Source organism: Ascaphus truei, chromosome 7 (genome assembly GCF_040206685.1).
Source record: "Ascaphus truei isolate aAscTru1 chromosome 7, aAscTru1.hap1, whole genome shotgun sequence".
Classification (NCBI taxonomy): domain Eukaryota; kingdom Metazoa; phylum Chordata; class Amphibia; order Anura; family Ascaphidae; genus Ascaphus; species Ascaphus truei.
Window position 1 is genome coordinate 57,246,962 of NC_134489.1, and position 27,115 is coordinate 57,274,076.

Genomic DNA, 27,115 nt, shown 5'->3' on the forward strand with positions numbered 1-27,115 from the left:
TTGCAGCTCACAGGAGGCCTGAACCTCCACTGCTGGGAGCCTGGGGTGTACCAGGATGGGCTGGTGACAGCGCCTCCACCTGTGAGGGATCCTGACAGTGCCGGATAACCCCATCACAGGATCCAATGTAATAAGAACACACAAAGTATGTATATGTTTATTGACATGCAAATGATAATACCAAAATATGTATACCTAGGCGTCGCACAGCCTTACCCGCACACCTAGATACCACTGTCCATCCACTTAGTCCACACCCCGGTGAGAGTGTCCCCCAATGTACAGAGGTGCCCTGGGCACCTACCCAACCTGGTGTCCACAGTAGCCAACCCACCCGGAAGTGTGTGACAGCGCTGCCCACAGTGTTATAGTTGGTGCACTTTGTAGATGGTGGTATACCTGCCGGGTGCACCAACACCCGGGAGCACCAACGGAAGACAGGGGTCTGTCTGGTCCCACGCCATCGTCGTCAGCGATGAGTCCGCCTCCATGTGGGGTGGTATCCAGCTGGAGGGTCCCACCATGAAGATAGTCTGCTGCTCGGCCTCCCTGACACTAATAAGCTAATAGAGCAGTGTCCCTGTCTAAGGCCCCACTTATAGTGCCGGCGATGCGATGTTGCCCAAAAACAAATACATTGCTGCCGCCGCGTGCGCTTATAGTGCACGCGACGGCGATGAGCGACGTCGCAGTCGTGAAAACCCGACGCCGGCAAAATTTGATTTTTCCCTTGAACAAATCAAATTGCGGGAATCCTGCGATGCCGCCGACAGGCGAAACTTAACTTTCGTTGGTGGCGACGGGTGACGTCACCCGTCGTGTTGCCGTCGCTATAGGCAAAGCCTAAGGGGCATGTCCCTGTAGCAGCCAGAACCTACAGTGAAGTCTGGGCTTAGCTGGGGACTAATTGTGGGTCTCTGGCCTAGTGCAGGGGCCACAGACACCCTGCACATACACCCATACCCTTCAGTGTTCCAGCTCCGAATGGCGTGGCTCGCAGCGCTCCAAATGTATCAATACCTTGGTGCAGAGAATCCCAGCCGCCCTATTGGCTGGTGTGCACCATGTGGTGTACCTCCCAGTGGCTTCTGGGGGTTGTAATCCCTCACAGAACTTCCCTTCTAATGGCCACCTCTCAGCCCGCACTGAACTGCTATCGCGCAATATACAAAATGGCTGCCGCCTGTGCCGCTGGTCCGTTGCGGAGCTCCGGCACTCTGCAAAGCTGCCCTATACATGCCGCCACAGTCTCCTTACAACTGTGCGTTGTGCGCCTACCACTTCGGCATCTCCCTGCGCGCGCCAGACCGCAGGTAAGGGAGCCCTGGAGAATTAATATATATATATATATATATATATATATATATATATATATATATATAGTGGGTTCTCCCTCCTCCCTGGGTTTAAGCTCACCCCTCCCCATTTCCCATTTTTTTAAGTAGCAGTTTTTTCCATGTATCTGTGCAGGACAGGTCCACTGAGGCCATTCTCTCTCCAGTGCAGAGGTAAATGAAAATTTTCACAGGTAGTGGTAGGACCTGCATACTGGTCGTACCGTGACGTGGCTGCAGGCTTATAACGCTTTGGCCAAAACTAAAATGACCCTTACTCATGAGAATACACACATTGAAGTATTTAACTATGCATTTTGTCACATTGGATGTAGCATTGGGTATTTTTGTATTTTGTTGTATACAAGACTTCAGCTCTCACATTCTAATCTTGTCTGTAACTGTTACATACGCCCATAGCACATATTATCTTTAACAGTCCATGAAATGTCTGTAAATATAATGTATAACCTCTGCTCATTTAATGTAACAAATGTATTTGTCATCATAACTCTTTGCCCAGGAAATACTAGAAAACGACAGGTAACTCAATGTATTATTTCCTCGTAAAACATTTACAGGAGAAATAAATTAATAAACAGTGTGACACATTAGAAAGCCCCATCTCTTACTATCATGAAGCTAGAGCACCACCCAATGGTCCAACTAAATAAACTCAGACTGCTTTTGTTTGAAAGTGAATTCAAAGAACAGAGTAAGGGCCTATGGAAAACCCCATTGACTTCATTTCCAGTTGACAGTGTCGAATTGGCGCTATTGCAGTTTACAGAATAAGGCCCTAAGAATCCTCTTGGATTAAACTCACCACCCACCTTCACGCTAATTGGTAGCAAGGTAAGACCTGTATTTACTAAGCGGCATTGTCCCATAATTTACTGATCCCTGCCTTTGAATGGACACATGAAAGAGTTAATGAAGTTTTGCAGGCTTTATGCAGCATGTTAAATAGCATTAAGAGATGACAAATAGTTCATCATATTTGTATTGCAGGCTTGCGAGCAGCATGTAGTGTAAGAAAGTGGGGGATGTCTTGTACGTTCATGCAGTCGCATGAATAGGTGCAATTTACGATGCTCCAATTTAGAATAACCGTTTTTATTGATGTCATATTAATCTTCGATTTTTAAAGCCTGTCCCTACATATTTTAAAGTTGTCATCAAGTGAAGGTCATAGAATATAATCTCTATCATCCCCCCTAAAATTATCTTGAAAACAAGCTCATCGAGATGACTTTACCAGATTCCAATCTCATTTTATTTGTTACATTTATTTTAAAAGGCCCACAGCAGTGTTCACATGGAAAGCTCAGCTGGTTTTATTTTCACTTGCTCCACCCCACCAGGCAGCAGAGATGAGCCGGTTCCTATGATCCGCGGATCATTCTCCAAAAGAGAAATCCGCAATTTCTGATTGTTTTTTTTTTCCCTTTCGGGAGAATTGGCGAATTGTTGACAATGAATTGTGTGCTAAGTGGGACTGAGTGTGTAAGCAATTTCTTCGAGTGTAAAAAAACCACCAAATTTAATCTTAAAATAAATATTTTCACGCACCCTATGGTAATTATATCCTTTATTTTTACGATGCTCCTTCCCGTCCCAAATGTGAAATGTTCCTTCCCAAAAATATTTTTGGAACGATTGTAGCTCTTTCAAAACATTTCACGAGACCTCTACTTTCTTATTTTCCTAAATTCTCCTCAGGGGCCCCTACTTCCGGAGATACCTCTGTGCGGGGTGCCGGTAGCTGCTCAGTGGGCCGAGATGACGCAATAGCCACTTTTCAAAGCTGCCTCACCTTGCGAGAGCCAATAGGAAGCCGTGACGTCATTAGATTCGGCTTCTTATTGGCCAACGTGACGCAGGAGCTTTAATCTTTGCTGAGATAGCCGCACCCCCTTTGGAGGTCTGTATCTCGGGAAACAGGGGGTCCGCAGAGCTGAAAGTAATGGGTTTCAGCTCCGGAGACCCCCTGCCTCATACCTGCTAAAAATTGTAAGGAAAAAAAATAGCATGAATTGCTCCTTTAAAAATATGCTATATATATATATATATATATAAAAAAAAAAAAAGAGGCTGCCAATTCCATTATTACCCACAATGCCGTCAGCGGGTCTAGCAGCGCTTTTGCTCTGGCAAACAAAAAGGGTTAAATGATTTATCCTTGAACTTCAGCTTAAAAGTCAGCACTGTGAGACCTTCTAAATCTCCCTTCATCCCCAATTGACCCTCAAGTATGCAACATTAGATTCTGATGCTCTGCACTGTCTCCTCTGTAAGATTAGATGTAATTGTCATATCCCTAGAACATAGAAGGCTGCAGGGTAATTGGCACCAGCATACTTATTCCATCTTCCTGCTCTGTACATATTACAGGTGGCTCTCATTGAAATCATGAAATGTACATTAAGCTCCAGCTAGTGAGCCATACACCATTAATGTAATGAGACCTGCGTGCTATCTCCAGTGCAGTGTAGGAAATTAGGACAACAGAGCTCCGTATACTGCAATAGTGCTTACCAATGGAACACCTTTAATGCCAATTTCAGTGTGTAGTTCTTGATCCACAAAGCTCCTATAAATTCGGGGGCCTAACGTGATGTTTCCTAAAGCAGGAACAGACGCTCTGTTCCTGGAGGTTAATGCGTATCTTTCAAAGCTAAATATATAGAAATTCAACAGCCATTCTACATCTCACTAGCATAGGGATCACGTCACCATTTCATAGCATAACATTGCACCATCTTCCAATAACATGATGTTAAGCATGTCTCTTGTCCAAACTCTAAAATAAGTCTTTAAAAGGAGAAATCTAGGCAGGCAGTTTTTTTTACATGGGCTTAAAGCAAGGGGTCTTTGGAGCTGAACCCATTAATTTTAGCTCCAGGGACCCCCTGCTTCCAGATACTTAGCTTTGAAAGGGGGCTCCGGTATCTCCTGCAGGTTTAAAGCTCCGGCATCACGTGGTCCAATAGGAAGTCGCACCGGATGACATCATGGCTTCCTATTGGCCCGCAGGACGTGGAAGCTTTGAAAAGCAGCCATTATGTGAACCCCAGCTAGCAAGTCATACCGGCTACTGGCGCCCCCCTACGGAGGTATCTCTGGAAGCAGGTCGTCACCGGAGCTGAAATTAATGGTGTTCAGCTTCAGCGACCCCCTGCTTCAATCCCATGTGAGGGGGGGAAAAAAAAAGGAGGGGGGGGGAATAAATTGGCATGCTTGGATTTCCTGAGCAAGAGGGGGAAATAACACCAGAAAATTAAGTTAAATCTTACCCAACTGCAGTGTTACACCCATCCAGGCCCTCTAAAAGCCCAATTTCTGGATGGGAGTAAAGCATAGTTGTGACCTATCTGCCATAAAATTAAGCCTGTTGCTGTATTAAACATCCCGGGTTAAGGAAGGTCAGAGCCAGCAATCTGATTTTAAAAGACGTCTCTTTATTCTTTCAATATTTTAATTTAGGGATCAAATGCGTAATATGGAACAACAAATGTCAGGTGAGCCATATGCATTCACGGTTAAATATGTATGTTTAAAAGAACGCTGTATAGATGCCAATGATGGAGCAATAGTCAAAGCCATAACGGTGTCAATCATTAAAGAGCCATGTTATTAATAATTTACGTCACGGTAAACGCCTCAAGCATTTCAGAACAAGGGAAGGCAACATAAATGGATTTTATTGGAGATAAAGTCTATATTTTATATAGTCTTACGGCTTTTCTTTATGAGAGAAGGTGCTCTGTAGCCATACTGATGGTCTCCAGCACAGGCTGCGGGAAAGCGACTGGCTACCAGGAGGATTAACGCGGTCTGGAATCATGGACCCTCACAGCGGTGTCAGGGCTGGCACGGTCTCCGGTGCCGCGGCTTTTTGGGGTTTTCAATGATGAGTCGGGCAATGTCTGTGCATAGTTTTCACCTCATTGCATGTTGTTTCATGGGACATTGGGGCCTATTCATTGAACTCCAATAAGGACATTTACAATTTGCATATCACTGTATACATTAGGCCAGTGTTTCCCAACTCCAGTCCTCAGGGAACCCCAACAGGTTAGGTCTTAAGGATATCCCTGCTACAGCACAGGTGGCTCAGTCAAAATGACTGAGCCGCTGATTGACCCACCTGTGCTGGAGCAGGGATATTCTTAAGACCTGACCTGTTGGGGTTCACTGAGGACTGGAGTTGGGAAACACTGTGTTAGATTTTTAATGTGTCCAAACCAAGTGAAAGCGTCTTTTTAGGCTATTGGATCAGTCTATGCAATTCTGTGGCATTAACATAGTAATGGGCTATTCATTAAGCTGCGAATTTGCAACTGACCCGGAAAGTCGCGCAGACAGAACGCTTTCTTCCCCCATGGAGGCAAAATACGGAACCGAATATTTGCAACCGGCATTTGGTCGCCGAGGGAGCCGCTGGACACTCAGCCAGCGCCCATTTAGTCAATACTCTAAGTTAAGGGGTCTTAGCTGTTAGGGTAGGGGTTAAGGATAGGGGTTTTAGGGTAAGGGGTTATGGAATTAGGGTAAGGGGTTTAGAGTAAGGGGTACAGTTATTATTAGGGGTTAAGATTAGGGTTTTTTTGGGGTAAGGAGTAGGGCGAATGACAGCTAAATACCAGTGGCGACTCTGTTGCAGCAAAATGGCCGCCAACAAATGTCCTAAAGCGGGTAAATAGGGTTTTTGGAGATGAGGGAGAAACCAATTTAGAGAGGGCACATGCAGCTGTACACCTGCAAATAGATGAACCTATACTCCATTTTGGAGACAAAAGACACCTGGAGACACTCCTAAGGTACCTGGGAATTATGCAAAAAAACAAACAAAAAAAAAAAACCAGATGTTAAATGTATTCAAATGATTTGCATATTTCCCACGTATCTCACCCAGGTGTGTCTGGTCTCCCCAAGTGGCGTATATGCTACTCTATTTGGAGGTATAAGAGTAAATGTGCTCCAGCCCTCTCGTCTCCTCATCAAAACCCTAGTTTGCCCAACTGAAGGAGGCAAGATTTTTGACTGTGAGTTCCCAGCCGGTATGGCAGGAAATGGAGTATAAAGCGCACACAGTAAGATTACACAGCAACACTGCTCTATTCCTATGGCGTTAAATGGCAGTCTTTCCTTCAGCGTTTTTTGCATGGCCAGTATCAGAGTTTAATAAATAGGCCCCACTGTCTCATGAGATCTTCATTTGTTAATACTGGAAGGATTCGCACCCGGTGAAGGCTTTCTTCAGTTCATCTTGAACCCTGCTACGTGTATATCTTGAGCGGGGGAGGTTTCCCGAGAGAAGATTCGGCTCCTGAGGTATTCGATCCGACCCGACTCGTTAAGCATTTCAAACTCGTGCTGGGGGACCTTAAAGGGGGAGGAGGGAGGGAGAAAGAGGATTAAAGCAGAAATCTTTACAGTTCTCCATAATATACCTTTCTGTAGAGTGTGCCTGTACCTCTTTACTAATATACATACACACATATACTGTATATGTCACCACCAGACTTCGTTGATTCTCTGCTGGATAAAGGCTTCGTCAATGATGTTTCAGCTACTATGGTTGCAAACCCCTCGTTAAATTTTCTTGTGTAAAATGTACACACACACACACACACACACACACACACACACACACACACACACCCCTTATTAGCTATATTACAGGGATGCTGTAGTCACCATGCGTGTGACTAGGTGTTCAAAGGGATGCGCAGAACACAAACTCACCAGTACCACGTGGTATCCCAGGACCTTGATGTGCCTTATTTTCATGGCCAGCTTCCCTCGTGCATGAAGCGTCCCCAGACAGAAGGATGACACAGGAGCACACAGCAAGGCCACTCTGCAACCAAAACAGGACTTTTAAAGCTGCAGTGCTAACAACGCACTTTTATTTATTTATTTTTACCCACATGGTAGGCTTTAAAAAGCTTTTTTATTTTATTTTTAAAACAACTTAATGTATTTGGCCACCTTAAAAAGATTCAACCTCAAAGTAACTTTTCCCTTCCTATGCAAATATTAATCTATTTCTGTTTTTTTATTTTTGGGGGGGGGTCAGTTTAATTAGGATGTAATTATTGCTCTTTCCCATTTTCTCTTTAACCCTTCCAGTGCCGGAGGGTTGAGCCACCTCAATGGCCACGGATCCTCTGGCACTTCTGCATCCCATGACCGCTCTTCGTGAGTGAGCACGTGATGCTGTTTTCGTTCATGGGGCCGGATGTAACAGGAAGAGGGGCGGGCCAGCGCCCTTAGTGTAGCAGGCAATAGGCGCTCCATTCGAGTACAGTGTAGGTCATAAGGGCCCCTGGGGTGGCAATTATTGACGTACACTACACATCATCAGGACACTGATGGAGTTAAACTACTATTGTCGTCATTAGCCCAAAAAAAAAACATCAAAAGGGAAAGACTGTTGGTAATGCGTTGCATTTTGCGGGATAGTGTTGATCTAGTCTGATCACAAGAGATTAGGTAAAGACTGTAAAAACTCTAAAAAGCATTCAGTTAATATTGAGACCGTAATCTCCACATCTCACCCCCTCCCCCCCCCCCCCCCCCAAAAAAACATGAGCTGCCGGGGTTGACCCCCTTGGGTGTCCCATGACATAGCCACCACGTCATGACGTCTGGCACTCCAGGGACCCCATGACAATGTAGCTATGTCATGATCTGCCTGCTGGATTTCATGGGGAGATTGTGAGGAGTGCTGAACGCAATCTGGCTGGAAGAGGAACGGAAGATGTCGCCATTGTATGATCGCTCCGAGAAGCGGTTTCATGATAGCGATGTGCTGGAGTGGCTGTGGCTCTGGTGCTGAAGTCACTCAGCACACAAAGTGTTAGGAGTTTAGAAAAATAAATATAAAAATACTATTACTAGTCTGCTTGGCTTAAACATTACCAACAGAACACGCCACTGCCATTACATCACTTTGATCCTAGAAGGGACTAGACAGACTCTACAATTCAAAACTCCATCATTCATGCCGTGTTATGGCCTCTGCTTTTGGGGAGCATTGCCATCCAAATGTCCCCACTTTTCCCGGGAGTGAGTATATAGGACTGATACACACATAATTCTTCACTAGCTAACAGCAATATGGGATTTATTAGAAGTCCATTCTTTGTTTTTAATTTCTCATGGAGTGTTCAAACATTGGTTTCTTTTAACTTTTTATACTACCCAGATCAGGGGTGACCAACTCCAGTCCTCAAGAGCCACTAACGTGTCAGGTTTTAGGGTTATCCCTGCTGCAGCCCAGGTGGCCAGTCAAAGACTGAGCCATTGATTGAGCCACCTGTGCTGAAGCAGGGCTATCTTTAAAACATGATCTGTTGGTGGCCATTGAGGGCTGGAGTGGGCCATCCCTGACTTAGAGTACAATTCTCATCTATTATAAAAACAATAATATTATTAAAATATTACTAGCAAAACTCTTAGAAATCTTTAAATATACATAAGCAAGGAATATGGAGATACAGAATCAGAAGACAGCATGTGGCTGCTGTCCCTGTTGGGCTGAAGATGTTGACGAGCTGTTTAATTTTTTTTTCTTGGACTAGTAGACCATCTTAACCAATATAAATTGATGGATAATCAAAAACACACATGTACCTCAACACATGCAGGGGATTGTCATCAGCTGTTTGTGTGTGCACTACGGGAATCGCCGTGTTCTGTTCTGTATCCACGGCCATTTCAAAGTCTGAAAAGCAATAAAACAATAGGTCGTTAAACTCGGACTATGGTAATCCCTTCTTTTAGTTCCAAATGTTTGCATTTTATTACACAGCCCCATTGGCACTGGAGGGGTTATTAATCTTGGCCCTAAATGTTTGCGTTTTTACATTTGTCATTGTAGGTTTGGAATTAATTATACCTTATGTATACCAGACACAGCCATGGTTATGGTGGGTCAAAATATAACACACATCCTCCACAATACAAAAATACATCAAAGGTAGAATACCAATGAGTGTATTTGAAGCCGTAGAGGGACCTGTGGAAGACATCCACATTGCCACTTGTCACAATGGTTAAACTCCAGCTAAGGATTCTGGGTAGAAGGCATTTTACCAAGCTTCCTATTAACGCTATTTCCTGGATTCCCTACAGCTTTTGCCTGCTGCATTAAAAAGCTCTTCTGTATGAAATGCTTATGCACAACACACTTCTCCATTAGTGATACTGCAATTACTGCTTGGCATTGGCAGATATCCATTAAATTGCAAAGCGGTGTCAACTCCTATCACTAATCCACATCACTCGCCTTGTATTAGGCTTATTGCACTATATTGTGTTATACTTTTCGATTATTCCATCTGCGCTCTCCGGTTTTGGAAGACAAAGATATCCATTAAAAAAAAGATAATGTACACTGAATGACCAACATTGTACATGCACTTATTGTCCAACAAACACGTTATTTATATTAATATATCACCCAAAACATTAATCCCACTGGATTACATTTTTTATTTTTTAGACTGCCTGAACAGCAGAGTAGAATACACCCAAGTAAATGCATTTTGTGTTGCTTTTAGTGGACATGTGCAATGGTTGATGCCTTAAGTGTATCTGGAAAGGAGCCCCCAACATTATTCAGAAACAGAAAATGGTCTGTATATTTTACATCACAGGATATGGGCAACATTTTAGAGGCAATATAACTTGTATTCACATTCCCACCGTTTCACAGTACCAAACTTAAAGCACGCTATTCTGCCACATAAGGCTGCGCTTATACTGCCAGCGACGTCGCGTCAAAACAAATGTATTGATGCCGTCGCGTGCGCTTATAGTAGGCGCGACGCGACGGCTTGGTCGCGATCGCTTGAAGTCACTTCAATTTGATTTTTCCAGCGACCGCAACGTCGCCGGCACTATAAGCGCAGCCTTACATTTAACCCCTTTCGCTGCTAATAAAAGGGGTGAAGCTGTCTGGCCATTAAACGGGATCCTACCAATGTAGTAATCGTTGGCTAGCTGGGTATTTTCCTGGAGCAGGCTTGGATCCTGCAGAATGCTTAGCAGCGTGTGCTGAACCTCTGGGTGGGGGGTGAATTTGGTGGTAGACCGATTCCCCAGGACCACCACTTGTGGCTTGGTGAACGAAGGTTTGTCCAGCTGCAGGCACAGGTTAATATAGTGTAACATTCGCTCGTTCACCTCTACGTTTTGATTGGCTAGAAGAAACAAGCAGAAAGGTGAAACCATTTATGAGTCGTTTCTCTACAGTTATGATTTACTGTGACAATGATCATTAAACAAACACATTTGGGCAGACTCGCTGGGTCATATTTATTAAAGCAGCAATTTTTTTATTCCAGTTTAGAAGCACGGGGTATCTCGAGCTGAAAAGTGTTAACTGAAGTTCCGGGGACCCCCTGCTACCTCTGTAGGGGGTGCCAGTATCTTAGCAGAGTTTAAAGGTCCCGGGCATGCGGACAAACAGGAAGCCGCACCGGATGACATCACGGCTTCCTATTGGCTCGCGTGACACAGGACCGTTAAAGCCGACATTGCTAGGCACACAGTTCCCCGGCACCCCCTACGGAAGCGTGTCTGGAGCCATGGCTCCGACCTCCGAGTCTGTAAAATGTAGCCAACAACATTGTGCAAAATGTGGCGCGAATTGTCGAGGTTTCCAAATATCCAAACTTGCTCATTTCTAGTTAAAGGGTTAATAAAACACCTTTTTTTTCTTCTTATGGGAAGACTGTGAATGGGACTTCACAATGACAGTACAGTGCACGGTACGCCACACATAGGATTGTTACAGACACCGTCCCTGCTCAGATAAGGTTACAAGGGGATACAGTGACATGCCCAACACCGGGAATTGAACCAGACTCCCTTAGCCATTCCTTCTCCCTCTGCCCATTAGCTGACTATAAGAAGCACATGAGAGGGTGTGTTCCGTCACCTGAGGTTAGCAGCTCATTCAGGACGTCTTCGCTTAGAAGTTTGTCCAGTGGGAGCCGAGGAAAGTAGCCCAGGATAGAGAAGGAGTACATAACTCTCAGTAGCTCCGTTGGGGGGATGCGGGGCAGATACATCTCCAGTGTGCTATTCAAAGCCTCCAGAAACCTGGGAAACACAAAGCAAAACATACCGTTTATAGGAAATAAAAACAGCGTTGCACATCGGACTCAAGATGCAGATATGAGATAGAAAATGGAGGAAATAAGCAAGAACAGCTTATTACTTTCATCTCCTGGTGCTACATCTAGCGAGTGTCACATTTTAAGTGTCCCATTGATGGCGCTGCAGTATTAGGTTATTCTAACAGGACGGGAGACTGGAATACACACCCCCCCAATGCCATGTACAGCCCATGCCTATCTGTGCAATGTACACAGCGGTACCGTCCAGGCGACAACCAAGGGACGACTTCACATGGGGCTGAGAATGCTATAGCCTAGAGCGGCAATTTTTGGGAGAGGCAATTTGTTTGGGCGAGTGTGTGTCTCACCTTTTCTGTGGCAGGCCCCCTCCTGTAGCGTCACATCGTCGTGGCAACGCTGCGTCTCAGAGATGACGCGCGCAACATGTCGCCATGACGTCTGTTGCCATGACAACATGGTGTCAATGTGACGTCGCAAAGTCGCATTGCCATAACGCAGGATTGTGACATCACATGCTGAGGATGGCTGCCTGCAGCCGACAAAAAGCTAAATCCGCCACGGGATACAACATTCGTTTTTTTACTCCAAAAAGTGCATTGCAATGTCATCATCCGAACAAAAAGGGAGCGAGATTCACAGTGGTCAAAGTGGGGCGGAAATAGTAGAACTGTAATAATACTAATTATTTTCACACCAAAGTACCACCACTTTTGTACTTTTTATAGTCTTTAAAACATTGTAAGAAAAGCACAGTCATCAGTACCCCTTGGGTAATAAGTATAAAAGAAATAAGCCTAAACTAATGTGGCTAAATAAACAGGTAGGGGAGGAAATGGAAAGGAGAGGCAGGCGTTTAGATTCAAGTCAGAAAGGACAGCGGAATCTTATCAGAATTACCGTATTTCCTAGATTTGTAAGGCGCACCATCGATTTGGCCCTTACAATCGAGGAAAATTACTTCTCACTTACCATGTTTCAGGAGAGGTCCCACGTCTGCAGATGGTTGAAGATGGACAGCGGACGAGCGTGCGGCAGGAGTGTGGCGGTCGGAGTGCGGCGGCGGCAGGACAGGTCCCAAGTCTGCTGGTGAATGAAGATAAGACAGCATGCAGTCGCGACGGGGGAAGGAGATCATAATAGCAGGAGAGCTGAGCAGGAGCAGAGCGGCATAGGGGAACGGTGTGTGAGGTGCACACTGTAACCGGAAGTCAGACACCGGTCCACTTCCGGTGTTACTGTGTGCCCCTCCCAAGCCGTTCCCCTATGCAGCTCTTCTCCTGCTCAGCTCTCCTGCTATTATGATCTCCTTCGCCGCCACCGCCCGCCCGCTGTCTTCTTATCTTCATTCACCTGCAGACTTGGGACCTGTCCTGCCGGCGCCGCACTCCGAACGCTGTCCATCTTCAATCCTCCGTTAACATGGGACCTCTCCTGAAACATAAGTGAAAAGAGGGGGTTAGTACTGTAGACACTTTTTCTTTAATTTTTTTAATACATCGATTCTAAGACGCACCCCGATTTTAGACATGTGCAAATCGGAAAAAAGGTGCGTCTTAGAATCGAGGAAATGGGATATAAGGAATGTAACAAAAGTTGCAAAAGGGCAATCAGAGTAGCAAAAATGGACAGTGAAAAAAGGATTGCAATAGAAAGTAAGATAAACCCTAAAAAGTTATTTAAGTACGTTAACAAAAAAAGTGAAAAGAAAATATAGGACCCTTTCAGTGTGAGATGGGCAGGCAGATTATTGGAGATAAGGAAAAAGCAGAGGTATTAAACAAATTCTTTGCTTCTGTGTTTACCAGGGAAGAATCAATTGCAATAGTAGTGCCGCAGGAGGAAGCCACAACCTCTATATTAACAAACAATTGGTTAATCAAGGAAAAAGTTCATAGGTGGCTTGATAATATTAAAGTAAATAAGGCACCTGGCCCCGATGGTATACATCCAAGAGTTCTCAAGGAGTTAAGTTCAGTAATAGCCAAACCATTACATTTAATATTCATGGACTCCATTTCCACAGGCTCACTACCACAAGATTGGCGTAAAGCAGATGTGGTGCCTATATTTAAAATGGGAGCAAGATCACAACCGGGTAATTATAGACCTGTAAGCCTGAAATCAATAGTGGGGAATCTACTTGAAGGTTTAGTACAGGATAATATACAGGAATACCTAATGGAAAACAAAATTATTAGTAATAGTCAGCATGAATTTATGAAGGATAGATCATGCCAAACTAACCTTATTTGTTTATTTGAGGAGGTAAGTAGGAATTTAGACCAGGGTAATGCAGTTGATGTGGTCTACTTAGATTTTGCAAAGGCTTTGATACGGTTCCACACAAGAGGTTAGTGCACGGGTGCGCAAACTTTTCCCAGTGCCCACCCCTGCCTGCTCTCCTCCACGCCTCGCGCCCTACCTCCATCCCCCCGCTCGACCCTGGCCTCAAATGACGCGCGGGGTCATGTGATGTCACGTCACCATGGTAACGTGACGTCACGTGACCCGTGGTGTCATTTGACGCCGGGTAACTAGGACAACGCGTCGCTGGAAGGAAACGTAAATGTATTATAGAGGCCTTGCGTGGTCCCCCGGCATTTAAGTTAAATGCCTGGGGGGAGAGCGTGGGACCTCTATAACTGCCGTGCCCCCCCCTTAAAATCTAGCGCCCCCCCAGTTTGCGCACCGCTGGGTTTGTGTACAAAATACAGCTAATTGGACTCGGTAAAATATTTGCACCTGGATTGAATGATAGACAAGAGGGTTGTCCTAAATTGAACTTTTTCCAGTTGGGCTAAAGTCGTGAGTGGAGTACCTCAGAGGTCGGTACTGGGACCCCTGCTTTTTAACTTGTTTATTAATGCCCTTGAGGTTGGCATAGAGAGCAAAGTCTCCATCTTTGCTGATGATCGTAAAATTGTGTGAGGTAGTAGAATCAGAGAAGGATGTAATTTATCTCCAGAAGGACTTGGAGACTGGAAACGTGGGCAGGTAAATGGCAGAGGTTTAATACAGATAAATGTAAGGTTATGCATTTGGAAAGCAAGAATAAAAAGGCGACTCACAAATTAAATGGGGATAAATTGGGGGAATACTTGATAGAGAAGGATTTATGAGTGCTTGTAGACAGCAGGCTTGGCAATAGTGCCCAAAGTCATGCAGTAGCTGCAAAGGCAAATAAGATCTTATCTTGCAACAAACGGGCAATGGATGGAAGGGAAGTAAACATAATTATGCCCCTTTATAAAGCATTAGTAAGACCACACCTTGAATATGGAGTACAATTTTGGGCACCACTCCTTAGAAAAGACATTATGGAACTAGAGAGAGTGCAGAGAAGAGCCACCAAATTAATAAAGGGGATGGATAATCTGAGAGGCTAGTGAAAATTAGATTTATTTACATTAGAAAAGAGGCGTCTAAGAGGGGATATGATAACTATATACAAATACATTCGCGGACAGTACAAGGAGCTTTCAAAATAATTTTTCATCCCAATGGCAGTACAAAGGACTCGGGGGCATCCCTTTAAGTTGGAGGAAAGGAGATTTCACCAGCAACAAAGAAAAGGGTTCTTTACAGTAAGGGCAGTTAAAATGTGGAATTCATTACCCATGGAAACTGTGATGGCAGATACAATAGATATGTTCACAAAAAGGTTGGACCTCTTTTTAGAAAGTAAAAGTATACAGGGATATACCAAATAAGTAAACATGGGAAGGATGTTGATCCAGGAAGTAATCTGATTGCTAATTTTTGGATTCAGGAAGGATTTTTTTTCCCCTTTATGAGACATCATTGGATGATATTTCACTGGGGTTTTTTGTTTACCTCCCCTCTGGATGAATATACTGTGCTGTAAGTACGGATATAGGATAAAGTATCTGTCGTCTAAATTTAGCATAGGTTGAACTTGATGGATGTATGTCTTTTTTTAACCTCATCTACTATGTAACTATGTAACCCAGGTACTAGATAGGCGGCAAAACCAACCTTTTGGTTTCCTTTGAAATTGCTGGTTCTACAAGTGGGGAATAAGGCAGCATCATAATAGGGACACACTTTAGAGGGTATTGCTGCTTTGAAGGGGACACCCCCACTAGGACCAAAGTGTACTAATTCCAGTGACCTATTTAAGGGGTCTCATACCTGGGTGCCTTTTTAACCCAAATCTAAAATCTATAAGTATTTTTACATCATTTTTAAATGTTATTATGTAAACATGGTGAGCTGATTTATTTCCTCTGAACACTCTTGTTTGTCAATGAGTCCCCTCTCTCACCCTCCCCTTTCTTTATTGGCTCTTTGACCAGAACAGTATAGGATAACGGTAAAGAAACAGTCTGAAACTCACAAGCCCTTTATCCCCTGTACCCAATTTTCCAACTCTATCTGTCCATGAAATGTCTGTGAATAGTCTGTATAACCTTGTTCTTTTAATGTAACCATGTATGTTTTATAACTCAGTGCCCAGGAAATACTTGAAAAACGAGAGGTAACTCTCAATGTATTACTTCCTGGTAAAACATTTTTATAAATAAAAAATAAAACACATGATTGACAAACACTTCCCCCATTCAGAAGCCCCTAAGAAATGCAACTTGTATTTAATTTCCCGAGGAACAAAAGTAGCCAAATCTTTGCTTTTAGTGCGGTTAGGTTAGTTTAAGGAAGGCAATTAAAGTGTTAAATAATTTACAACGTGCTGCTTTCTGGCTGGCCACGTGGGATAGCACTGTTAATTGATGCATCTGCTCTAATAGAAGCTTTCAGTGTTATAGGCATCTCAGTAAATAGCTCATAAGAAAAGTTAAACTAGGGACTGAAATATCACCTACCATATATGCATAGCCAGTGACCAGCCTCATACTGATGAGATCAAAAAGGTCAAAAGAGCCGTCTGTGAGTAGGGTTACTGGCCATGCACTTCTTTAACCCAAGCTGTGCTGAAAAGCTGTGTAATACGGCAGGCATAAGCTTATAGGGGCCATGTTAAAATGGACAAGAAGCAAAAAGTGACACTGAGTGCTCATTTGCATGTCGTTACCCAGAATCCCTTGCTGCAGTGAAAGCATTGTATGCCAAGAGATAATGGGGAAAAGCAGGGTTGCCGACCTGTCTGAGACATGTGAATGTGCTCACAAGTGGTATTTTTATTTGCTGTAACCCTATCTGGAACCTGCCCATGTGAACTGGTCCTAGCCCCGCTGTGCATTGCAATATGTGGATATACAACTGTAAAAGACTCACTGCTGACCCTGTCCTTCAGGTTGGTGGTTGAGCAGTGAATACACTTTGACAGTGATCAGTAGATCCTTTAGAGTCAGCAAATCTGGACTATTTATCACTTTCTCCGCAAAAATATCCAGCAGAGTAGGGTGTCGGAAGCCAAGACTTTCCAGGTGGGAGAGAAAAAGCAGGACCTGCAAGAAAGGAAGCGCAGGTTAACGCATTGCAGTCTCCTCCGGCAGCGATAGAGTTAACCTCATCGGTGCCCTTATGACGTACCTGGTTCTTCACGGGCAAATGCTCGTTTTCGTGGGGCAGATCGGGATTGCAATGAAAGTGGAGTTCCCTTCACTTCCATTTCCTGTGTCGGGGACCAGTTGCGTCAAGTGATCGCTGCGGGGGCAATCGCGTGACGCGTAAGTACCGGGGATCCGGTGGCACTCGGGTGTTGCCGGATCTCCGGTACTAAAAGGTTTAATACCATCAACTGTAGGCCCCTCACGTTGCTGAAGGTAAAGTTGTCCTAATATGACATCACTAATATCAAAGTTCTGCTTCAGTGTTGTCATATTAGGACAACTTGACCTCCAGCTACACCATTCACTTTCCGTTATTTCTCGAGTAATTCCATATGTTTCTCTAATGATGGCCTTATAATTACTTTTCAGAAAAGAATCAAAGAAAACAATAAAAACAAGGGCCTGTGAGCCTGTAAATATATAACAAAAAGGGATTAGGTCCCAAGAACGTAAAAACCCACCAAAGCATTAGCACGGAAAGATTAGGACCTATTTTACAACGCATTGTATGGCCGCAAAGCATCTTACAGTTTGTTAAAATCAACTGACCGCAAGGTGCTTTTTAGGTTAGTAGCACTTCGCAAAGATCGCCCTAAATGATTAAACTTTACTGGTTACCCGATAAGGACAGGGTGGGATAAGGGTAAAGAAACCCGGCTACATTGGATTCCACCTTTCAATCTCCACCAATCCAGCCTTTGGTGCTAGGAGGGGCATGTAGAGATTCTCGGGATCACTATACCCTGCTGCATGCTCGTTTTATAGGGCAGAAAGAAGTTCCCATAGAACAGGGACTTTTACCCTGCAATCCACTGCGGGAAGCGCAAGCTCACCTGCTTAGTCTGCCACATATACATGGTGCCCGCTACATAATCTCCTATGGCAGTGAGCAGCGCTCCGTTGCGATACCGGAGATCCTTGCAGGACTGCAAGACATGCATCAGTCTCCAGAAGGGGATCCCATCCATGTTATCTGAGAGAAACCGGTAACAATTTAACACGGGGGACAACTCATCTTAACCCTTACAGTGCCCTTGTGACGTATCTGGTACAGCATTAGCCCAGGGTGCCCTTATGATGTACCAGGTACTTCATTGAACACTTGCACATTTTCTAGGGGCAGATGATGGCTAACAGACGGGGGGCGGCCAGCCCGATCCAAGTCCTAGTAGAGCCCCGTCCACTTTAGTTTCCGGCATCCGGGCGCCAGTCACAAGCGATCGCCTAACACGGAAGTGTCGATGATCTGGTGGGCACTCAGATGCTGCCAGTCCCCACCCCTGGCAATGTAATCATTAACCCCTTGACTGCTGAAAGGTTTATTCAATGGTCAACGTTGCAGTCCCGCATGTGGACCTCTCTTAATCTTTGCAATGCATTGCCACCCCATCTGACATGAGGGGTAAAACAGAATTATTAACCCCTTGCATTTTGGAATGTATTTAAAGAGGATATTGTGTTAAGCGTCATAAGGCAGCTTTGCTGGTGAATCCATGGCAACAAAGAGTTAAACAGAAGGCGTCTGCTCAACGTTGCACACGTAACACCCCTCAGACTTCTGATTGGTTAATGTCCCAGACCCAGCTTATAATGCACTTGCTGTCTTACCAATGATCTTTTGACTGCAGGCGTCCAGAATAGGCAGGGAGCGCATGTCTATTGCAACCAGAGTGCTGAACATGTGCTGAGAGTTGGGGAGAGAGAAGTGGTCCATCATCTGCAAAACTTTGTCCTAAAAGAGAAGGGAGGGATTTACAACACAGCAGCAGCTACACACAAACACACAGTTATAGTGCACACACTGGAGCAAAGACAACAGCCTGTGTGTGCTCCAAGACATACCCTGCGTGTCCTGAGGGCCGGCACTCCAGGGGCCCAATGACATACAGAGTACATCATGCATTAAATGGTGATCGCCGCACCACGTGATTAAGGCGTGGAGTGGCGGAAGACCAACAGCATCTTCTCAGAGTCAAAGATGCAGTTGCCCCCAGTATGACCTACTGTAGTGCCGACGATTATTCTAAAACAAACCTGGGGCAATCTCCAAAAAGACCCAGGTACATGCTGCAACATTTCACACATTTCTGCAGACAGACTAATGGCCCATCGGATTAACAGTGAGGGTCCCTGGCAGTCCCATTCAAACTGAGTGGGACTGCCAGGAACCCCTGCTGTGTTAATCCAATGGGCCATTAGCCTCTGCAGAAATGTCACTGAAATGTACCCAGCATGTAAACTGGCTTGTTTAAGGTAAGTTTTAGAATAATCGTTGGCTGGTCTGTATTTTGAAAGTGAGGTCCATGTGATGCCCTGTAAAGCAGGTGACACATTTTACTTGTATGTGAGTTTCTCTAGCTGCTTTTGATTTGATTTTTAATGTAAAAATGGCCAAAGCCTGCAGTAGTGTCCACATGGCAACCCCTGCAGTTTGCTCTTATTTTCTCCACTCCACCAAGCAGCATAGAGCTGTTTTCTAAGCAGACTACAAAGAATCTTAGTCCAAAGGGTGTGTGTGTGTGAAACGGAGCACAACCGCAGCTGGACGAAAAAAATGATCACCCAAGGGCAACTCCCATAAACAGCATTTATTAAGCACACATGCATAAGTTTACAGATTTAAAAACGCAACTGCCCGTTTTGTGCTCCAGCGCTTTATCAAGGTGTGAGGTATAAACATAAATCTTGCATTTTTATACATACCGCGGGAGTGACGTCATTGACTCGCGACTCAGTAGCGAGTCGCCCCCGAGCCATAATACTCAGTGTCACTCCCTATTGGCTGTCAGAGTCAGGTGACCCCAAACAGAAGAGGCAAAACTTTATTAGGTCCCAACCATGCACAAAATAACAATTCCATTAAAAAAAACATTAGAAAAGCCATTTTTAAATCACGACAATGACTAAGAACAAGACAAAAGTGGTATACATATAAAAAATAAAATAAATCTTGCCAACAGGATATATAACTACACAGATACTCCTTGGACTTCAATTCTCAACGGATCCTGCACACCATGGAATGCCAGACTACCGAGTGGGCTTCAAAAGGTAACAGGCAGTAACTTTTATGGATTGTTACCACTCACACATTACCTTAATATAGACGCAGAGAGGAGGTTAAATTACTGCGCAGCATGTTGTGGACATCCTAGGGGTACCATTAGGTGCTAAATCCCCCTCCCAGCACACGATATCTGGGCTGTACATGTGGACATAACGTGACTTACTATTTGGAAAGACTCCATAGAGAGCATATAGGGACTGAGCACCATTCCCACTCCGGACTGTATTACATAGAATCTTATCAGAAAAAAACAATGTGGTATTAATAGTCAGAAAAGGTTCTTTAACGGCTACTAATGTCACGGAAACCTCTGTTGTCTTCATGAGTGTGAATGACAAAGCGACCATTTAAACCTCCCGCGGAGGCAAATTTGTCAGCAACTGAAGAATGTAAAGAGGGCGGAACTGCTAAAAACAGCAGCAAAGGGACGTTGCAATTGTAAAAAGAGAAAGGAGACATGGATTTTTTTTGTGCTAAGTCAAGGCCAATTGTTGCTTCAAGCTGAAGAGAGTTAGGACTTTTGTTTTTGTTACCTCCATTTTCTCCTTGAGAGAGATTGGGGCATCTTTCCCAGTACACCTCATCATTGTCTGCAGAGCCCGCACCCCTCTAATCTCTGGCATGCGACGTTCCACCAGTAACCTAGCAAGAGACAGAGGTCAATCACAGGACCTTGAGATGAGGAGGGGACATCACATAGGGTAGAAAAGGTTTGTCGCCATAACGCTCTAATATCTTTGGTCTTTCTAAAGAACTTCTAACCCATAGGAAGCGGCTTATTGTATATTCGCCAAAGCAGATGAACAAATCTGTCAGGCTAAATTCCCCATGGACGTCAAGTGCTGTTATCTCCAATAACAGATGTAGCAGGGGTTGTTGCACGTTTGCGCGCACAATACCACGTTACCCCGACCCTTTTCACAACAATGGCCTAATTCAAACACAACAGTGTCTGCTCCTGTGGGTGCATTCTGTGTGTCCCGTTACAACGCACCAGTGGGAGCATTCATATCTGCTACATCAGTACTTCATTTTTTATTTCTATTTTATACAGCCTTATAATCAGTTCCCCAAAATCACAGGATATAATTGGCAAATTGCAATTTTTAAAGCTGGAGTTGTATCCGTTCAGATCAAAATATAATCATATTATATTCCCACTTCACAAAACACTTTTTAAATGAAAGCTTATTAAAAATGTTTTTTTTTTATTTTTTATTAATATGGCCGGGGGGGAAAACAGGAGTGCTGAATATTTTTAACGTACTTTCCTGCTTTTTTTCCTAGGAAAATTGTTTGGAAGAGAATTTTGTAATAAAAATTCATGGTTGGAAAATATAATAATACAGTTGAACCCCATTATAACACGGTGCTCAGGGGCTACAGAATGAGACTGCGTTATAACAAGGATCGCGTTATAACTGGGATTGTGAAATGGCCACCCATGGCGAGGACTTACCTGGCATCTGCAGCTCTCTCCAGAGCGCAGAGGAGAGTCACATGACCCTTCTCTGATCAATGACAGCCCAACAGTGAATACATTTGATATAATACACATGCAGGAATCAAACCCATGACGTTTCATATGGCAGTGCAATGCTCTAGCTACTACACCACAGGGTTGGTGTGATGAATCTCACTCTATTGATAAACTTAACATCTACAGTAACAGTGCATGAGATGTTATGGTGGTTTCTAGAGTCAGATTCATCACACCAACCCTGTGGTGTAGCAGCTAGAAAATTGTACTAACATATGAAGGCTCATGGGTTCAATTCCTGCATGGTTGATAAAGTATTATTACACACACACACATTTTAAGTTATGGTGGGTGAAAATTTGCATGTCAGAATCCCTTGCTGCAGTGGAAGCACTGTATGCTAGGTGATAATGTTGAAAGGCAGGGTTGCAGACCTAAGACACGTTAATGTGCTCACAAGTGATCTTTTTATTTGATTATATATCAAAAATGAATAGATGATTTCTGAATAGGGTTTTACTTAAAAAACAGTGCATCTTGGAATGTTCTGTGACTGACATACATAACATTCCAAGAGACACTGTTTTTAAGTAAAACCCTTGCTTGCTTTATTCAATGTAACATCGCCGGAAGAAGAAATCAGTGCATCTCGAAAGCTCGCACAAATAAAAGCATTTTGTTAGCCACAGAACGGTATAGTCTATTCATTTTTGATTATTAAAGCTCTGCTAACACGGTACAGATACCTATACATACATGTCATTAGGCAACGCAACCATAATGACAGCCATTTTTTATTTCCCCAACATAAAGCATGTAATCATCAGGGTTGTGCAGTTGCAGGCATGGCAGTAGCTGGCGGGATTAATGTGTGAATGAAATAATCTCAATATCCTCCATTCTTGCAGCTGTCATAAATAACATCATAACTCAGAGATTGCTGCCTCCTGTGAAGGGTGCATCCTGCATTTAAAGGTCCCATTAAGAAACATCAGTGGTACGTTCCCCTCAACATGCCATGGCTCTCACCGTAGCCCTGATCTCAGAGCATCCACATTTGTGCAACTTTCCATCACTTCCAGTGAACTGGCCAAAACGGACATTTCCTTCTCTTCAAACCCATTGAGATGTTCCTAAAAAGGACAAAAAGGGCGGCCGAGTTAGGAAGAGTCATGAGAGTTTGATCTAAAGTGGAAAAGATGCTTCCATATTGTGTAAGTAAATGTTCTCCACCCATCAAACCAAACAGACAGATAATTAACACAAGAGTGACACCTCTAACTAATGTACTGTAAGCACCTTTAGCAGCTCTAGCTGTTCAACTAATTGAGATAGCAGCTATGGAAGGGAACTCGCATTAAGTCAGTAGTTCTGTTATTTACATTGTACTATTATACTCGTTTTTTTAAATATTAATACAATATGAGACTTTACGTTTCACAGTAAATGCTGGCGAAATCCAATGTTTCTTGTTCCGTCGGGAGCAAAGAAAGTAGTTACAGAGCTGCCTACTGTACCTCCACCAAACAAGGGCGATCACAACCACTCAAACTGTACCTCGGACGGATTTGAACGCATGCACCAGCTCTACAGTCTGGGTAGCTGTGACATCACTTGGTTGGCAGCTCCGTAACTACTTTCATTGTTCCCGACGGAGCAAGAAACATTGAATGTGGACAACGTTTAACCAAAAAACGTAAAGGGAGTTAATTGTATGTTTATAAACCAACCTATGTTATTAATCTTGAAAAAAAAAAAAAAATATTCTCGTGTAGATTGAACTTCCCCTTTACAGTCCCTAATAATGGTTCATACTTCTGAAATGTCTCAAAATGTGTAAAGACATTATTTTATAGGATTATTGCGGTCATGTAAAGACCATCTCTCACTGTCAGGATGTTTGTTTAATCTGTATGTACATTAATGAATCAGAAATTAAATGACGGCTACTGATCAGTGCTGTACGTGTGTGTGTGTGTGTGTGTATACATACATACATACACACACACACACACACACACACACACACACACACACACAGTGTTCGACAAACCTATACATTTGCAAGCCCCGGGCGAGTGGATTTAACATTGTGGCGAGCTCCTATTGGCCCAAGCAGCACACGTGGTACTAGGTGGCGAGTAGATTTTTTTTGTTTGGCGAGTAGATTTTTTGGTGATTTGTTGACCACTGTATATACACACACATATATATATATTATTTATATATATATATATATATATATATATATATATATATATATATATATATATATATATATATATACACACACACCAAACTGTTGTTACATTAGATGAGATCCTGGGGGGTAGGGGAAAAAAAAAACCAGTGATCTTATTTTTAAGAGCAGTAAAAATGCCCCCTCTAAGTAGCACGTGCTGCACATTAAAAGCCTTATAGACAGCTACATCTGAGTCGCCGATATCACTTTGGTGGTTGTGTTTATTGCACTGTAAAAAAACAAACTTGAAAATTACTAAAGAAGTGCAAATGTCTGACCCTGTTTTTCTTTCCACACAGAAAAGGCAATATCAGTGTTTTTCAAACCTCTACTCATGATCCATGGCCACACCGGGCTTTGGGAATAACCAATGCACTTGTATTCAGGTGAATGCACTTTATTTTGCATTTTAATAGAATATTAGGTGGTTGCCTCAGAAACCTGATGTGGTCAGGGGCCCTTAGGAGAGGTTTGAAAATATTGCCCTATATGATCCAGTTGTGAGGCACCTCATCAGTTTATTAATAGTTGAGGTCATTAAAGACCCTATAAAAATGTGTTAGGAGCAGACATTACAAACAAACTTACGACAGAATGTTACATTTATTATGTGTTATCGTAGTCACAGTAATCATCAACAACCTGAACTTAAATCACTTGCCAATCTGTTTTCCCATGGGGAACCCATTACCCCCTGGCAGTAGCTCAGTAATGAGAACACGGTCTTGAAAGTGGCTCATCTTGGTTCGAATCCCAGTGTCTGTTTTCCTTGAGACATTGGGCAAGTCACTTTATCTCACTGTGCACCAAAATGATCTTGTAAGCTATTTAGGGAAGGCAATCTTTGTGTCTGCAAACTTTGCAGCACTATGCAGGAATTAAATACTATTATAACAAATACTCAAGGTGTATGTTTTTCCATGCACTTACCTGGCAAACCCTTACTAAGGTCTGCACCAGTCTTGTACGCTGGGACACCTGTAGCTTCACCACAGCATGCAGCGTGAAGGCCAAGTCCTTACAGGTCATGTTGCTGGCCTCCTGCATTAGTTGGCGGCACAACAGGCCAAAGCCCGGGTGTTCAAACATGAGCTGCCTCTCATATTGCCTCTGTTCCTCTCCCATCCTCTTTATGGTCTCCCACATTGTGGTGAAGCAGTTGCTGACAGACTTGATGTTCAGAGAGAACTTTCCACAGAGCTCCAGCACATCAGAAGGAGAGGTGCACTTCTGAAGAGACGCAGAGAACATGTAATTATGTCCGCCTTCCTTTGTTCTAGAGGGGCCCCATTGCTCCACAATACTTTCGTCTTCTTCTAGGGGGTCCACGACATTAGAGTATGATTTCTTTTTTATCTGAGAACCAACACCCTGAGCTGAGCCAACAGGAACAGTAGGGAAATCTTTTGAAAGCTGATCTTCTAAACCAGACTTTATATTTTTTTCTTTTTCTTGACTTAAAAACCGAACAGGTGTGTTAGTCGGACTAGATGTGGCAGACAATAGTGGTGTGTGTGTGTTCACAGTCTGTGCTACACCTGTCAGCAAATTAGCTCTTGATGTGTGATTTATTGAAGTAAATTTGGGGATCCTGGTGCTTACTGCTGAATCGCATGTTTGCAAATGCCGTATAGTGCGTAGCACATAAAAATAGGCCTTGTTACTCATGTTATCTTTCTAATTATAAATAAATTAAAGCTTTTCCCAAACCTACTAACGTATTCACCAGCACTATGGTTTATCTGCAAAACACAAAAAGTGACATATTGAAAACAAATAAACACATTAAGTTATTTTTCAAATGTACAAGCAAATAAATGATTGTATATGTTTCATGATGACCAGTGATAACACATCATGATGTTTATACAAAACACTTGTACAAAGAAATGTTGATTATCCGATTAGGCACAAGAGACCAGGAAATCACTGTCAGGATTGAGCACGGAATAAATGGCACATTGTTTGGGTAAATGTTATATAGATATGCACAGAGGTACTGCGGCAGGCACATCCAAAGCAAAATAATCTTGCCTGGATGCAGAGAAAATGAAAACAAGCAAAGAAATAATACAGCACTCACAGGACTTATCAAAAAAATATTGACGTTTCACTTCAAATCAGAACCTCTAAACAAATTTAGAAAGTTTCTGATTTGAACCAACAACGTCAATCTTTCTTCATTAAATCTTTTGTATTTTTGCAGTAAGTCCTGTCATTGCTTGATTTTTTCTGTTTTTTGTGCACCCAGGCAAGATTATTTAACACACACACACACACACACACACACACACACACACTGGCCAAGTCACTCAATCTCCCTGTGCCTCAGACACCATCTCTACGGGTTGGGGGGGGAGGGGGTGAGTACTGTGTGTACACAGTACCGGCAAAATTCTAACCTTCATGAGCACTATATAAGCAAATTACATTATATCAAGAATATATATATATTATTGAATACACACATGTATAATGTATAACCCTGTTCATTTAACGTTACCATTATCATAACTGTGCCATGACATACTTGAAAATGAGAGGTAACACTCAATGTAAATTACTTCATGGTAAAATATTTTATAAATAAATATATATCATGGCTCAAAGGGTATAATAGCTTTTCCTTATATTGCTGACAGTGTCAGAAGATAGGACGCAGGGATATAAAGTAACTCACCCAAGGTCACAAGAAGCTAATACCAGAATTTAAACCACACTCCTGCTTTAAACGGTGTCACTGTTTCTAGAGTCAGTGCCTTTACTCACTGAGCCACTCCTTAAGCCCAGGCACTTTTTGGTACACACATAGGTATCTGGGGAAGTCATTGCTCCCTTTGATCAGATAACTTTTGGACAGGTTACATCCCTCATTGTAGGAGAGCGGTCTCAACTCACCTTGATCCAGCACAATGCATAATGTGCACACAGGGCGCTGCCATAACCAGGAAGTGACGTCCACACTCATCCCAGCTACCGTATCTTACAAGGGACACAAGCACTCGTTCCTTGCAAAAACCGGCCACATAGTGGCAGGTCTGGAGACAACAGCAGTCGGAATAGTCTGATCAATTGCAAATGCATGTATGTACATGACATCGGGTTTAGCACTGAACATCCTATAATAATACCTAATGCGTGACCTATTGCGTCTTTTGAAAAAAAAAAAATAGCTGTTACATTACCTCTTACATATATGCGTCTACTGTATGTGCCACCTCTTTAAGAGAAATAGCAGTGAGGACAGAACCTGGTTGATACATTGTACATCGGGTTATTTCATTATGCAAATTGGGGCGCTTTT

The 27,115-nt window shown here is 43.3% G+C and overlaps 1 protein-coding gene across 2 annotated transcripts; it reads right to left on the bottom strand.

Annotated features, from left to right (window-relative positions):
• Positions 1-4,775: 4,775 nt before the first annotated feature.
• Positions 4,776-26,906, bottom strand: FASTKD2 (FAST kinase domains 2). Of its 2 annotated transcripts, none has more exons than XM_075608525.1 (12): positions 26,710-26,906; positions 24,742-25,553; positions 22,599-22,702; positions 20,623-20,731; positions 18,631-18,754; positions 17,856-17,995; positions 16,745-16,917; positions 11,290-11,453; positions 10,328-10,549; positions 8,979-9,069; positions 7,086-7,200; positions 4,776-6,722 (listed from the first exon to the last, which is right to left on the bottom strand). In XM_075608525.1, exons 2-12 carry the CDS (start codon positions 25,477-25,479, stop codon positions 6,597-6,599), a joined length of 2,106 nt encoding a protein of 701 aa, XP_075464640.1. In that variant the 5' UTR covers positions 25,480-25,553; positions 26,710-26,906; the 3' UTR covers positions 4,776-6,596. The 2 variants fall into 2 exon arrangements, with proteins under 2 accessions (XP_075464640.1, XP_075464641.1); XM_075608526.1 differs by lacking the exon at positions 26,710-26,906 and adding an exon at positions 26,492-26,677.
• Between the last annotated feature and the right edge of the window lie 209 nt (positions 26,907-27,115).